Source organism: Falco biarmicus, chromosome 11, assembly GCF_023638135.1.
Source record: "Falco biarmicus isolate bFalBia1 chromosome 11, bFalBia1.pri, whole genome shotgun sequence".
Taxonomy (NCBI): domain Eukaryota; kingdom Metazoa; phylum Chordata; class Aves; order Falconiformes; family Falconidae; genus Falco; species Falco biarmicus.
The window spans coordinates 23,467,786-23,484,630 of NC_079298.1; the positions used below are offsets into that span (position 1 = coordinate 23,467,786).

A 16,845-nucleotide genomic window follows, 5' to 3' on the forward strand; every position below is an offset into this window, starting at 1 on the left:
CAGCGGAGAAGTACAGGTGTAATCCTTGTCACTTCTGAAAATCAATGAAAGTAGCATCCAGAGCGTGGCTTGTTCACATCCTGCGGACAGTCCTTCACCAACAGGCTGCTGGACTCTCTTCTGCAATACAGCTCTTCCTCCCCTGTTTTTCAATTTCACCAAAACCACCTCTAAGGAAAGGCAGTTAACTGTGGGAATTCCTGGTTAATTGCGAAAATATAACACCAAATGCAGTCGACATAAGATCATAATTTCATTATATATACACTAACAACCAAAATATATCTGAGGCAGATATATAAAAAAAATCTACTACATATGAATGAAAAATTATTTTATTTAAAAATACATTATACAGCAGAGTGTCTCTCTTGTTTTCTCACTGCTGGTTCACAGAGATAATATGATAAATTTTACCCAAATATTTGACTGGGAAAGATCCTGAGAGAGAAAGAGACCAGTTACAAGCTGATGATATACAGTACACTGAAAAAGAGTAATCTCTTTTAACATAAAAGAATCTCTTGGTAATCTTATAAATCAGATATAAAAAATGCAGGTTTTCTACCATGCAAAAATGAGTGAAGATTTCATTTAAATCTGCACATAGAGAAATCATTAGTACCTTGGACCTTAAATAGCTAGACTAAGGGAAGGGTAAGTGTGCCTAATGTGCCTAAACAAACTTTGGACCTACTACAATTTTGTAAACACATTTGATAGTCTAATAAAGGTGGATTTTCAATCACCTAAGTAACACTGCTGTAGCTAAGGGCTCTATTCTAGGACTTCTCTCCCCACTGGCATATTTCCTCATTCTCTAATTCTCATCTTAGCACAATAACTTCATGAGATAAGCTCTATTGCACTCAAAGATGACTTGGCCTTGCCCTGTTTGCCAAGCACTATTTAGGTAGTTGTATTTTAGTGAAAGCAGAGATTAAATTAAAAAGTAGAAGGCAAGTGTTTCCTGGATGACTATGTGGGGATTTATTAAAATTTGTCATAGAAAATATATACCTAATTCTACAGTCTTATGTTTCAAACATCCTCTAACAATGAGCAATGCACAGGAAATACAGTGAAAATATGGAAAATGTAAGGCCTAGAACGTCCAACAGCCTGCACTGAACATTACGACTCTCACTGTGCCTATAGCGCTAGCATCGTATCAGCTGTTCCTAGAGGAAAACTTTCTGGTAGATGTTAAGAGAACCCTTTAGCATCTACAGTATTTAGATCCATTTGATGCTCAGTTTTTCTAGGACAACATCACTATGAATAGTCAGCAAGACTGTCTTTTGAAGGGGAGACTCAATTCGATTACTCACAGCGATAACAGAGATATGGTAATATTGCCTGATGCTGAAGAAAAAAAAAAATCAATTCATCAACACTGCACAGACTGACAGGGGTTATTTTTGCAAGAATATGGCCCTAAGACACAAACAGAGATAGAAAGATCTGTAGAGAGAAAGTCTGCCTGTCCTGGTCACTTCAGCTGAAGAAAATTAATGAAGCCATTTTGGTTTTTCCTTGAGTGCTCCAAGATGAAAATGGAGAGTAGGAACTCATATGCACTTTTCTCACTAAGCCAGTGACCCTCTTATCTTAGCACCCATTCTCCCAGCATAGTATCAGGGCGTACAATAAACATGAGCAGATGCAGGCTGCCTTGAAGAATTTGTTAAAACAATTTATGAATAGCACAGCTTCCCATGAGATATGCTGAGCTAAGAATGGAGCCCTTAACCTTTCATGGGATAACATTAGTAATAAAGAATATATCAGTGACCAAACTTTCTATATTATTTTCATTTCTTTTAACCTAGATACATATATATCATCCAAGACATTCAAAAACTACAAAACAACAATTCAACTACAATTATGTCAGGAAAATATCCAAATAAATAAACTTTTAATTATGATACAATACTTATTACAGTAAAAATTGGCATTTTTTTTCTCTTCAAAAGCAGAAGCACCAGTCTTACATATAACATACTGTTTGAATGATATCTTACATGGAATACAGCGTAATACAATGTGCAAACAGCATTTTCATACAGAACATAATATTTGTCTAGTTTTTATACACTGAAATCGCCCTAAATGGAAACAAGTTCATGCTGAATTAAAAATGTAGATTTTAAAAATCAAAGTCAAATCAAAATATGAAGTACTGTTGGAATAGGTACATGAACCATTAAAAACAATGAGAAGCCAAAATAGAGGGTACTGTCAGATAAATATAATTAGTGCTCAGTTTGTCCCATTCCATCAAAAAGTAAACAGTTAACATTTTTTCTAGAAAGTAAAGTGACGTTCTAATATTTAAGAATTCTTCAAAATGTTGGTATCATTATAATGATGTAAAAATCAAGTCAGAAATAGGACTTCTAAAAATTTCTTATTTTTGATACACTGCAATTATCATGTGTGGGCTGTGAAAAGAGATGAAGTCCAATGGAGTGAATATACATCAGCGTCAACATCATGTGACTTCTGCAAAGGCCGTGATGTGGTTCTACGAGTTAAAGGAAAAACAAAGAGATAAAAACCCAGAAACCACACAGACAGACATCAGTCTCCATTGTGAAAACTTCTGCCTCTTGTGCTTTAGGGACAGCCTCATGCTTGGAGATTACTGCAGGATGATGTAATTTAAATTGGACTTCACTGTAGTCCTCTTACTTGCTCCCATAGCAATTCTTTGTTAACCACTCAAAGACTGGATATGTAAGCATGCTGAACAAAGTAATTAGGTGAGGTGGTTCTACAATATTTCAGTTTTAGATGGGGTTTTTAAAATTAAGCAACAATGTGAATAATTGAGTTAGATGTACTAACTCAATTAGGTTAATGTACTAACTAAAATAAGGTTTTATTTCTACCTTATTCATATTTTAAAGCAAAATTCCTAGAAGTTAAAATTAGTCTCTGACAGATTATAATCTTTTTCAGTGTTCATACAATTTTAATGTTGCATTTTTTTTTAAAGATTAATTGCTCCCCATGAGCTCAATGGCACAGAATCAAGTAGTGAAATGCTACAACAGAATTGCATTCAGCAGTTGAGAACTTGTATTCAAAATTTCTTTTTCAGAATCACTGCAGTGTCCTCTTCATTTGCAATGTTATTCTCCTCTTTCCTTCAATGGGACAATTCTTATGAACACAAGGATGTGTATCAGAATGTGAATATACTACATGTGATTCTACACAGTAAGACTGCAGCATCCCAAAGAGCTTTCCTACTTCTTCATGCTCTAACCTAAGCAAGTGCCTCTGCAAATGTTTTGTTGGTAGAGACAATTGCATAATGATGTGCAGGATCCAAAGGAACTGTATGTTCCCTTTAGGCACCAGTACCCTTGACTGCCACCATTTTTTATAAAACATGCAACATGTAAAATTAATAAAGGCAATTTTGATGTTAAGCCATGTGCTTCTTCCCCAGCACAAAAATGCACAGAGGGAAATAATACCACACAAAGCACTGCACATTTCTCTCATCACCTCACCTCCTGGAGCAGACCAAAATCAGAAGCGAGGAGGTACAAGCTGAAGAGCAGCGGCGATGTACGTAACTTATGGAGAGTGCAGCAGACCTCCCTTTTTTTGATTAAAGAGTTGTTCTAAGTCCTTTAGAAAATCCCTTATCACACACCACAGAAAGTGGTAGAGAGAAACAGTGGTCACCAGACAAGTTTATATTTCTCAGTTCTTCTTTAAATCAGATATTTGTCTGTCAGTCTATGCATGGGGAAGCAGGCAGGCATCTTTGATTTTCACATTACAGAAAAGTAGCCCGAGTGGCTGCTATCCTGTGCTTCCTCATTTCCCCCTCTCGAAACAAGGCTGGCAGCTTTGCTCCCTCCCAGTGCACCATAACTGTTCTGTGTCCAGGAGGAGCAGCTCTCTTCCTCCTCCCCTATAATACGAATTTTAGCTCTAGCAATGTTTGTGCAGTATTTTATGACAGCTTTCATAAGAGAACACCACCAAATAATAAGCATCTATATACATTCTTCTCCAAAATAGAAAGAATATATTTTAAATAACAATGATTAAACCACAGCCAGCAGATTTTTTTTAAAAGCATTAGAAAAAAAGTGTGCGACTGCCTGTGAAACGGTTTTCAGTAAACAATACTAGCAAATGTCATTGTTTCCAGATTTTGATTCTGCAGAAGAAATGCAAAATTAGATTTCCTAATTAGAAAGCAAAACATACACATTTCGAAGCATTTTAGTTGGCTGGCCATCTTCCACTTTCAGTACAGGAAAGACATACACTGGGCAACCTCAGTGACTCCAGAGTTGCTGTGAGGGTATTCTGACATTTTCTTCACAGTATTTACTTTATCTTTCCTTACTTAGACCTGAAAATTATCCTGTCAACTTAAACTAGCAGTCTAAAATTATTAATTTTGTTGATAAGTAAGATTGTTTAAAAATAAATGAGGATTTGGAGAAAAAAATATCCTCATTATTTATTCCGATCAATTCTTTCAAGTCCTGCTGTATGCTATCGCTTCCTCTAAGCAACATATATTTGTCTGTGACGCAGAAAACCAAATGCTCTTTCATGTGGCATTAATTCAGTACTGGGTAACTATTACTCTAGGAAAGGAGAATGTGGTTCACACTCCTGCCAGCTATACGTCCAAAATGAGCAGTTCACCATCCTAGGAAGGACTTGCAGAGCACAGGATATAACACAGAAGAAATCATCCTTCCTCCATAAAACCTCAGAGAGAACTGCAAAGCTGCCTATTGCAGAGCTATTGATTTGGACCCTAGCAAAGACTTGTCAATTCATTTCCAACAGGCCCAGCAGGATGATGTGTAACTAGGTCAAAATTAATCACTTGCTGATGGCAAGAATTACTGATACAGATTCATGCAACAGTCCGAGTATTCATGCTTTTTCATGTTATTGTCCCAGGCAAAGCTACAAATAAGCCTTGCTGAGACTCTTTACAGAGAAAAAATAATCAGCAAACAGCATTCCTCTTGAATAACTGCATTTCAACTCTTTTACTATGCTCTTTTACATCTGCTTAAATTTACTGTGACAAAGCTCTGCATGAGACGCTAAGCACCAACCGCAGATTCACACAGATGCAGGAGACAACAAATAACCATGCACAAGACCTCAGCTTCTGCAACTCCATGGGAAATTTTTTCCCTACAGTACTCAAAAGAATTGGAATATGCTGAGGGTCTGCTCAATGGCAGCAGTTTCACAGACAGGCATGCTGGCTTCTGTACTATTAATTCTAAACTGACAGTATCAGTTTGGTGTCAGCACCACATTTACAAAGGATGCTTCATAACCATGCTCTCACACCAGTAACAGAAAATGGAAGCTAAAGGCTAAGCCTTGAGTGCAGGTTTCTGGGGGCAAATGATCCATACCTGTACATCCTCCATTGAGATTTTAATTAATTTCTGTTTATAAGTGATTTTATAATGTTAAAGCATTGAAAAAAAATCCATGACAACTTTGTGGTTTGCAGTTTTCCTTATGTATATGAAGTATTTTTTATCTGCAATTTTTACTCTGCTCTCATGATTTCAGTTAGAAATATTTTAAGAAGTCATCATCCTAAAAAAGATATTTCCATTTTTGAAAACAGAAATTTGAAAAGTTGTTTGTAGTCCTTCACACAGTAGTTTGTTAAAAGAAATAAAAAAATACTACTGAAGTAGTTCAGGCAAATAATAATGTTCTCATATAATTCTCTGGGTCAGCAAAGTATATTTTATGCTTTCACTGGATGAATCACATTTTTAGATAAAAGAGTGAGATCATGCAAAATTCCCCATTTAAAATGTTGCAGACCTGCACAGAACGCTGCTGCCACACTGCATCTGCCTTTGCTTCAATTCCACACTCACTCATGTGCGCTCTTGCGCACATACGTTTATTGCCTTATATGAAGACGTTCAAAACGGTCCATTCCTGATATCCAGGAGAAGAACCTAACGATGCGTGCTTTGAGGGAGTTTCGTTGCAAAGGATCTTCTTGATTATTACCAATACTTTGATTCTTTAACACCTAAAAACATGTATATTTGAGGCAGTCACACTGAATATAATGTTCCATTTCCTATGTTTAAGTATCATTTTATTTGAACATTGTGTGTGATCACAGTTTGCATTCAAACACAAGTAATTCTGCACAGTCCCCCAGAAGCAGATTTAAGCAGAAGAGCAGGACATGAGTGCAAATTCAAATGCTTCAAATTGAAACAAAATTGGTTACTATCTTTTATGAGCTGTCTCTCCTGGGTACCCATTTCTATGCATGAAACAATGTTGTATTGTGCCTCCTTTAACATACTGTATTATCAAGAGAGAACTGTTATGACAACAGAAAAGCAAAAACCTGCCTATAAGCTCATTAAGCATGTGGAGTCTAGTAAAGCCATCCGGGAGATACACATACATGTACTAAAACACTGGATGGATACCTACAAATGCCTTTGGACATTAAGCACAACAGTATGTGGATACTTCTCAACTAAAATATTTTCAAGCAACAGACACAGACTCAAACCCTCTCCCCCATTTTTTGTGCTTTGCTTTCAACAAAACTGTGAGCTCAGTGATCTGGAGAGCCCCAGGGACAGACCTGACTCCCTAGGCCATGCTGCGTGTACACGAATGCATATACCAAGGAAAGACTTCTTAGTACCAAAATGCATAAGGCCAAGGGAAAAGCAGTAACACTGAGAATTAAAAATCAAAATACTATTTTCTGTCACTGTGAATAAGTTGTTCTACATCTCATGAATAATCAAGATAGAGTAAATGGAAAAAAACATTATACCCTAAAACCAGAAGGGGAATGCTTCCCCACTTTTAATATACTACCAGAATTCATTTGAATATCTATACCTACTATCATTAAATTTTTTTATCATCTCCATTAACAACAGAACAAGAATTACAGTATCAAACTCAACAGGATTTTTGGGACAATTAACCCTGATAGTAACTAGCAATTGGTACAACAGGCAACAAGAAAGTCACGTAATGTGAGAGGAATTCCAAATACTTGTCACCATTAAAACTTATAAATGGCTGAGAAAGAGACACTAAACTATCTGTTTCTAGCTCACAGTCATGCTGGAGAGTCAGTCTTATGGGTGGAGTATGAGAAACTTCATTGCAACAAGGAGCGGTGACTCTGTTTGGGAACATGGTTTTGGCATTGCTGATGGAAGAAGCACTATGAAAGAATACAAGCAGAGACTTTTGTGGTCACAGCACTGCGAAGAACCCACTGTGCAAATAAGTAATGTTGAACAGCTACAGAAAGCACTGATGATCAGACACAGTAATCATCTCATCCCACAGAAGGTGAACCATTGTGCCCCTCCTAACCCACCCCTTCCTTCTAAAACCTCTTACCTCAGTATTCTGTCTACTGCCTCAGTTAGTTCTCAAATGCTTCGTGTTCCCTTTGTATTTGATTTTTTCAAAGACGGACTACTTATTAAAAAAAAAAAAAGGCTAGGAGAGCCAGCAGCTACTACAAGACACGTACGAGCCCTCTGTAAGCCCTGACCAATTTCAAGTGACTTCGGCACGAAATAATGTCAGACTCCCTTGAAACAGGAAAAAATACTTTGTGACTGCACTGGATTGAGCTGAACTTTAAACTCCTCCAGGTACCACCCAGAATAGCTGTTCAGTAACTCTCGCAAAAGAAAAGGAGTCTCCAACCTTGACTGTGGAATACAGCACCCTCTCTGTAGGAGAGTGCTGGCTAACTGAAACACAAATTGTCTTGTAAGAGACAAAGAAGGTCAGAGACAGGAGAGAAAAAGCAGCAGATTGGTGAGTGATGAGATTTCTTGGCTTCCATTCTTTTCATTAATTCTGAGGATGAATGTACTTAAGGTGAAAGCAGTAAGTCTGCATTGCTGAGCCAGCTCTGGCAAGGATTCTTCAAGGAGACACTCTGCAACTATGACTTATTTGAGTACATGAGAAGTGGGTACCCATGCAGAACAGCTTAATCATCTGCACGCACCACAATTAAACAGAAGTGTCATGCAAACAGTGATCTACCCTTGTCATTAACCGGCAGCAGCTCAATTCAGAATATTACAAGTACACTTATTCCTATTTAAGTGCACTTCAAGCGTAGCTCTTGACCTCCACCAGAACTCAGACAGCAGCAGCATGGAGAGCATGCCAAAAGCAGTCATTCTCCAGCAGGAAAAATCATTAGAATAGCCAGTAGCTGATCTGGAAACATGAAAATAAGGTGCTTCCAGGTCTCCGTGATGCACCATGTTCTTATTCATTTACAGTGAATTTAGAACAAAATAGCAATGAGTGTGGTCCCATCTGGAAGGTATTTCTAATGAAGTCATTCTTTAAGACAGCATCTTTGAATTGCTAGCTCCCAGATACCCATATAGTTACTATTTTTAAATACCAATAACAGAGTTGCATTGCTTCATGCTAGCACTGCCTTAGCCCATGATAATTTCAGTCGGTCAGGATTTGTGCTACTCTTAGTAGCCAATTTCTGACAGTTGTATTTAATACTGGCACAGAAGCTTGCAGACTGAGAATAAGGAAAAACTGATTTTATATAAGCCAAATGTAAATGTATGTGCATTCAGAATATGGCACTGGAACAGCCCTAACTGAAATGTAGTGAAAAGTAACTTGCACATAGCTAAAGTAGGCACAGGCAAGTATTAAGCACCCCTCTCTCTCTAGAGAACAAAGGACATAAGAAATGGAAAGGAGTTAAAAAGCAAAGGTTAAGTTAATAATTCTTGTAGTGATGGTAGTTAACTGGGATGGCTCAATTTAGGCCTTAGCTTCACAGAAGTGTTCTTCTTAGTGCTTTTTATTTAAAAGGTTTGGCTTCTATCTAAAACTTTAGACTGAATATTAAAAATAATAATAAAAAAATCCAAAAAACCTCACCACCTAAAGCACTAGTATGTAATTAAATTTTTCATCAAATATTAAAATTTAAACTTTCTGAGAGTGGAAACAGAAGAAAGCATTTCCCAACAAATAGCAAAGTCTCCACATTATCATCCTCCCATCTCATCCTCTCTGTCTGGAAAGGAGAAAGGCTTTGCAGCATAGACAAAGATGAACCCATCCACTGAGATCTCACCAAGTGTAACACCCTATGGGCAGAATCCAATTTAAATATCTAGACAGAAGTTCCATAACAGTAAATAGCTATCCTCTACTGCCAGGAATATGGGTTTAGAAAGAAGTTCATCCATATAATAGTGTCCCGGGCAGTTCACAAACAGTAGAGGTCATTCTCAAGCAAAGCAAACATTATCCTGCCACCACCCTTCCACACTCTTCCATAGCTTTCCCCACATCTCAAATGTGCCTAGGCCAAGTCTCAGGAAAAGAGCAAAAGGGGGCCAATTCAGGTAGAAAGACTAAGTTCACATGAGGTCTTTATTTCCAGAAAAAAAAAAAAAATTCAACAGCCAGAGAAAGTACATTTATTACCTATGATGGCTTTTGAGCCACAGAAATAGCTTCTATTGCAGGAGAGCCTAGCGCATAAATAAGACATACTCTTATTAACGTGGTATGTCTAGGCCAACTGACATCTTGTTCTGTTTTGACATTTTACAGAAAGTTTACTGAATGGATTGTTTTGAAGATACACATTCATCATTAAATGCTTGTTCAAGCAAATGAAATTGCCCTCCTTGTGACAAGGTATCAGCAGAAGTAGCTTAGACACATTTGGTTCAAAAAGGCACGTTAGATCATTCTGAAAAGAAATCTTTCTTTTAGGGATAGGAATGACAAACCTAGGGCTAGCAGCGATTCTTACTAAAGGACAACTTCCACCAGTTCCAAGTGACTCAGACTGGGAAGTGGTTAAAAACACTTCTTATGTTTAATATGGAAGAAATATCAGGAGTAATTTGGATTTAAAACAATGTCATAGAAACATACTTTTGGCGCCCTACTCAGTGCAGAATTGTTTACCATCTTCAAACACAGACAATAACACAAGAGACTTTAACAAGTAATGACAGATAAAGTCATTAGAAAAAGTAGAATTGCTTTCAAACTTTGTATCAGTAGTTCAAACTTCCCCCTGGTAAAAACGTCTAAAATGTTTCATTATTTGGTTATGCTATCTATTTCAGTGCTTGTTTGCTCATAAAATTATTTAGACATAATCTTACCTGACACACAGTACAACATGACCTTCAAAAAACCATGATTTTGTATTACAGGAAACTCAAATAAGCTTTCAACACACCACAGTACTTGCTCATGCAAAAAGTCTTGGCATATGCAGGAGACTATCACTGGCATGTAATCCAAAATCCCATTTGCTGTGGCAAGTGATCATGGCTCCGGTCCAGTTACTGTATGACCCATGTTACTCCCCATTATTATCACGTTCATTAAGTTGTTTGCCCTGCTAGCGCAGATGTCAGATCCCCAGAGTTTCCAAGTGGGTGCCCTGTCCTGAGGCTAGCATGTGGCTGATGATAAAAGCCCCACAGCTGATCTGGAAGGGAATGCATCCCATGCTCTACACTAACCTGAGGACATACCCCCAAGAAACAGGACAAGTGCCACTAGTACCTAAATTGCATAACCTCTTGGGCTCAGGGGTTAGAATTCTATTCTAAGCACCTCAAACTCTGTGGACTCTCAGCCACAGTGTTAACCAAACTCACTTGAGGAACACAAGGGAAGGTGGCCTCAGATCTGCTCAGCCTGACTCCAGGACCTCAGTGGTGGCTACAGCAGTAAACTGGACTGGTATTTAGTGATTGCTCTTGGAGGTGACACGAAGAGTCTCCCAAGGAGTGTCTCTCAATTAATTTTTCTTTTCTTTCTCCTTCACTGCCATGTCTCCTTACTTTAAATCTGATTACCCTGGCACACTTGTCAAGATAGTTTGGGATCATCTTTCCAGGAAAACTACATTTTATTTAATTGGGTTTTAAAAAGTCAAACTTTACCTTTTCTAAAGGGCTTTCTACTCGGGGTATGCTGATCATGGGCATCTGGGCCAGATTTTCCATATGAGAACGTTCATGTTCTGGCTGACGTCCTCTGAAGTTATTTACCACACAAACAACCTAGAAGGTATTAGAAGATAAACAGAACAGCTAAGGAACAACTCATTTTTTTGAGCTTTGATCCTGACATCTATAATTAGGCAGAACTGACACCAGCTTTAGTCACAGCTTACACTAGAGACACAGAAATGTGAAGTTCATGTTTTACAGAAAATCCTTAATTAATATTTCAAGACAAAATATTTTCAACCAATTCATCGTTACATGCATCATCCGAGAACTAAAAAACCCTCTTAAAAAGCAAATCCATTACTGAAGCTGAATAATAGAATACCAATTACTAGCAAGGTAATGAACAGATGTCCAGAGCACATGCAGCAGAACACGGCAAACACCCTATGTTCCTATTGAAGGGCCAGTACCATCTAAGTTTTGACCAGCAAAGACGTTCTCAAATGGAGAGTGAGAAAGGGAGAATGAGGCAGCAAGGACCATCCCCAAATTTGAACTAAACTCTAAACCAGCTCAGGGCGGCACTGACTCACACAGGGATTTAGGGATGTGATATATACCAGTTTGTTAGTGTTTCTACTAACTCAGACGTTCAACTGGGCAGCAATGTTTGCCCATTGTATTTTCTTCAAAATACAACTCAATTTGATGTCATGTTACTCCAAGGAGTTTATGCAATATACATCACAAAATATAAGAAAAAATGCTGGGACGCATTTCTATTCTGTTCTCTTTTATGACTTTAGGGGCACAGACAGAATGGAAAAACTTCTTAAAAATGAACAACCAAATTTAACTCCTGGACTACTTGTGTGGAAGGGAACATTTGGAAGTGCAAGCAGGTATATTTTAATAGAGACCTAAAGGTGCCCTCACATTTCTCTGAAGAGTGAAAACACCCAATTCAGCCATCGCTGTGAGATTTCTCAGCCAAGCCAAACCTTCAGATCCAAGATCTTGAGATCAAGATCTTGAGATCAAGACCTTGAGATCCAAGAATTAAGCTCAAAAGTGTTTTCATGGTGAAAAAAAAATCAAAGATCTATTTAGTACTATTGCAAGTTTGCCTGTCTGGCAGCTTGTAGGTAGTAAACAGCAGTAACTATTCTATGCCATAGTCTCACACTGAAGTTATCAGTGAAAGTGATTAACAGATTAGCGGCAGCTTTCTGACACAGACACTAGTCATTGTGATCTATGACTAATGATCTGGTTTTGGAACACAGTTCCAGAAAAGGAACAAGGATTTTTTGATACAGAATAACAAAATTTCAGTGTCAACCTAAGTCAGCAGCAAAGAAATTCAACAGGGTTACCTTAAAGCTGGAAAAGAAATGTTACTTGTTCTCTGATCAGCGTAGATATTACTATACTGAGTTTAGTACTTTATACATGAAATCATAACTAGACATTTTTCTGACAGGTATACACTTAAAGTGGGACTTGGTGTAAAAATCATTGGTTGAAATGCTACAATCTGTTTATAAGGAAGTCTTAAAATAGATAATTTTGTCAGTCCTTTCTTGACTTCACATTTCTGAGTGTGTATAAATCTAATTTAAGGAAACTGATATTTAATTGAAAACAAAAAATTAAACACACCTCTTTTGCCATTTAGTTGTCTGAAAAGTCAGGCTACTATTTTTTTTTTTTTTTTTTTTTAAGAGATACAAATTTAAACACTTTTTTTTTCAGGCACAAATGACACCAATATACACTTACCAAAAATACTGCTATAGATATTCCGATTATAAATCCTGCTATTACATCTGACCAGTGATTTCGATACTCTGCTACTCTGTTGATTCCAGTAAGGAAAGCCAAGCACATTAAGCCCAAACACAGAACAGGTTTTGCAAGCCTTGTTCCTCTGGCTTTTACTGTGTTGGTGATATACATCTGAAAATCAGAAAGGAAGAAAGTATAAGACTGATTGATATCTCCCACTAATTGGTGAATAAACCCTCTACATTTTGTTTGAATAGACTGTTTATTTGGCACTTCCCCTCCCCTCCCTCCCGGGATACAGAAAAGGAATTAGACGATACAGCAAAATTACATTTTATGTGAACCTGAAAAGCCCCCATAATTAACAGGCAAATTACACAATCCCATTCTATTACTCCAAATCTATGTATTTATCTATAAGAGAGGTAAGCAGACTGATTTTTCACTGTGCAGCATTGACAATAGAAAAAGATCTTTACCCTAAAAGGGGCTACCTCAAGGTCTTGTTTTTATTACCAAATGCCTTTCTTCATCATATACAACTTCTCCATGTGATTAACTAGAGATTTGTCAAAAAGCAGTGAAATTTGAACTAAATGCCAGCATATTTTTTATAAATCTATTGTATAAATAACGTGGAATAGTTTCAACCAGTGCTGAACCAATACAACTCTGTTCTTCACAGATGGTGACTGAGGATGTTTAGTACCAATCCCTCCCAGCACACAAACCAATCTAAATGCAGAAACTTTGATTTCTCAGTTTGATGCATAAATCTGCTCTGCTTGCAGTCTAACTCTCCCTGAGCAATACTGCTGAATTAAAAACATTGCCTCATGACAGAGCAGCTCTTCTTCCCTAAGGGTGCATTAGGGACTATTAGGTTTAAGCCAGCACTTTCCAAGCTCTGATGGGCCAGTGGTAGAAATTAATACCAAATCTTTGAATTTTCTTTCTCTTGAATCTTGACATAGAGCTGCTTGGAAGTTCCCCCCCTGAAAAATTATACTTAACTAACAAGATTTTTGAGGGGGAAAAAAAAATATTTACTTTCTGCAGATGTTTCTGCAATAAACCACTGAAATCCCTAAAAACTTCACACTTAGATAGACTTGAAGTTTTTAGATTGAAGAATGTAAATATTTTCTGTGGAGTTTCACTACAGACTCTGTTGCCATCACTTAGAACTGCAAAGGGAAACAGATGAATCTGCATTGAAGAACCAGTTCATTTTTGGCTAAGGAATGGGCAGACCTCTTTTTCTGTATGTGTACTCTCTGAAATTTCTGTTGAATTTACTGGGTAATCAGTTACGAAGTGCTGCAATAATCTAGTCAAGAAGTCAAAAAAGCATGGTTACAGTTACAATAAATCAAGTGTAGGAAGTAGTGGCCAGAGCTTACCTGAAAAAAGCAACATCTGACAGTAATTTTATTTAAAACACTAGAAAAAGATCCATTAGAGGATGAATCAAAGCTTAAGCTTAAAATCACAGCAGAGTACTGCAACACATACATCTTCAGTGTACCTTATGTGATAAACAGCAAACTAGTAGCAAGTTTTCAACTAACACAGACAGAGCAAAAGGTTTGAAAGAGTTTTATTGTGTATCTCCAACTCACCTTTCTCCTCTCTTCTTCCTAGACCATTTCAGAAATAGTTTCTCCCTTTGCTGACTATCCTTTTACCTTAGCTCCTTATATTTTCGCAGGTTCTCTTCAGAAAGTTACTCTTACCATGTGGAATGCTGATATGACAACCCCAACTTTGATTTCCAGCTTTTTAGCCCCACTGGTTTTCTTCAAGCTACAGACAGAGCAGTACTACTCAGCAACACTATTTTAGTGGGTCTCTGTACTCCTGGATACTACTACCATTACCCACATTCACACTACCTGCTAGAACATCTGGTGCTAGGGAAAACATTCCAATCTTTAGAATATGCTGGAAGATCACCAAATTTCAAATGCAGCTTGGGTGAAGTTAACACAGGGAAGTTGACAGGAAGCTATCCTCCATTTAATACTGTATTGTGGCATACTAAATCAAAATTATACTGAGAAGAAAAAAATCAACTCAAAAAAGAGTGTACCTTGTTTAAGGCAGGCTTCAGTGGCAGATTTCAGTTATCTATAACACCTGGTCATTGCCCATGAAGATGATCTCAATTTTTATGAAGTCAAAATATATTGTAATACTTGATTCTGCAGTACTTCAGTCAAACTTCAACATTTTAATTACAAAGCTAAACTGAAAAGTGCTCTGCAGAAAATTCTCAGAATCTTCTTACAATTAAGCATGTCCTTCATATCCCTACTCACACAAAGCACTAAGTGAGCAGAAACAACTGCAGACTCGTGCTGTGCCTCACATGAGTAAACACCTCCATTTGCTGAATCTCTTCCTGTACGTGCAGTCAAGATTGTCATGCCCAGTCCACTAATCAAAATAACCTGAGGGTTCTGCGAGCATAGGTACCATTTCTATCTTTTCTTTAAAGAACAGATACCACTGATGTTAATAGGATTATATAAAATTTTAAAAGAATCAATAGAAACAGGGTCATTTTTTTCTGAAAGAGTGCAGCAAAAAGCCTGTATATTTGCAAAACTCGACATAGCAAATTAGGCTTTTTCAAGGCAGGAAGGATGCCCATTTTTAAACTTGGCCTCTTGCAGCTCTAGTACAATATATTAACACAGTCAACTCAGTCAAAGATCCGATTTCCACTAAGAATAAAATATAATTAAGCAGTTGTTTTCTTCTTGATTCTGGAAGGAAAGCTATAAACCCTCGCAGTCAGTAATTGACAAAGAATAAATTTCCTGAAAAGATGACAAGATTTTTCTTCTCTTACTTTTCATAAATATTAAATGCAGTATCAACAAAGGAGAATGGCTCAGTCATTTAAAACATTAGTGGGAACGAATGACAAGATAAGTCTTTACATGGCTAAAGACGTTTACTGAACAAGTCCATCTCAGTTCCTTTTAGGAACTGAAATTGGGAGAGGAGGAATCTAATTAAAGAAATATTTAAAATTAGTCAACAGCAAGACCAACAGCAGAGATTTTGTATGTAAGGTCAGGGACTGATACAGTAGTTAGAATTAATTTTGCTGGCTGCACATTCTCCTGTGACACCAGATCAGCAGTACATCTCCTCTTGAAGAATATCTGCTATTGCTGTTCCTTTTTCCCTGAAATAAGATTTTAGTATGAAAAGATATGAACGTGATACCAGCAAGCAGACACTGGCAGAGCATCATATAAGGAGGTGGATGTTATCTGATAATTCTATATACCAATATTTACTACATTTTCAGGAAAACACACACATTTAACCTTCAGTCTTCAAGATGCTGGAAGTGATGTCTTCAGAGAACCTCATAAATCGAAAGAAAAAATTTAATTGAAGTTGTTTTGAAAATAAGTATTTGAAAGTCAGAAGCATCATGATCACCAAAGACAAAGCTACCTGTGAGATTTCTGACATGGCTGTCTCATGTCATAATTTAAGGAATAATCATAGCGTTGTCACTTAGCTTGTACTGGGAAAGCTTTCAAAAGTATCATGTTGCAAGTCTGACTCATGTGAAGTACGTCCTAAATCCAGTGCAAACAAAATCATTCCAAAATACCAACCGAAGAATAGAAATTGTATGTCAAGTGACGGACAAAGTGGCCTGGCCTCCTGGGCTATGCTGCAAGCTCTTCCTAGCTGTCTTCTTTTAGCCATCTTCAGGCTCGCCCACACAAACATCTACGCTCACGAAACACACACCTAAGAGGTCCCAGAGTCCCCTTTTAGTTACAGTGGAGCTACTCATCAGGCTGGGTGCATCAGCCAGGAACAAGGTTTATTTTCCTAGCTGATTTCCCAGCCTAAGGCCCAGGGATGTGGGTAGGAAGATCCTCTCTCTGCTTGCTGTTTTGGTCCTCCCTGAAGCAGATGGTCTGGGGGACTGACAAAGAGACAGACAAGTCCATTAGTGGGCAGAGAATAATGACTCATGAAATGACAAGCAGAAAGAGAA

The 16,845-nt window shown here is 37.6% G+C and overlaps 1 protein-coding gene across 2 annotated transcripts in view; it reads right to left on the reverse strand.

Annotated features, from left to right (window-relative positions):
- Positions 1 to 319: 319 nt before the first annotated feature.
- PLPPR5 (phospholipid phosphatase related 5) overlaps positions 320 to 16,845 on the reverse strand; it is a 232,761-nt gene continuing 216,235 nt past the window's right edge. For both annotated transcript variants that reach the window (XM_056355538.1, XM_056355539.1), the window contains 3 exons: positions 12,804 to 12,980; positions 11,010 to 11,129; positions 320 to 2,530 (listed from right to left, as the gene is read on the reverse strand). In XM_056355538.1, the coding sequence (XP_056211513.1) occupies positions 2,498 to 2,530; positions 11,010 to 11,129; positions 12,804 to 12,980 (330 nt within the window). In that variant the 3' untranslated portion in view covers positions 320 to 2,497. The remainder of the gene's footprint in view (positions 2,531 to 11,009; positions 11,130 to 12,803; positions 12,981 to 16,845) is intronic.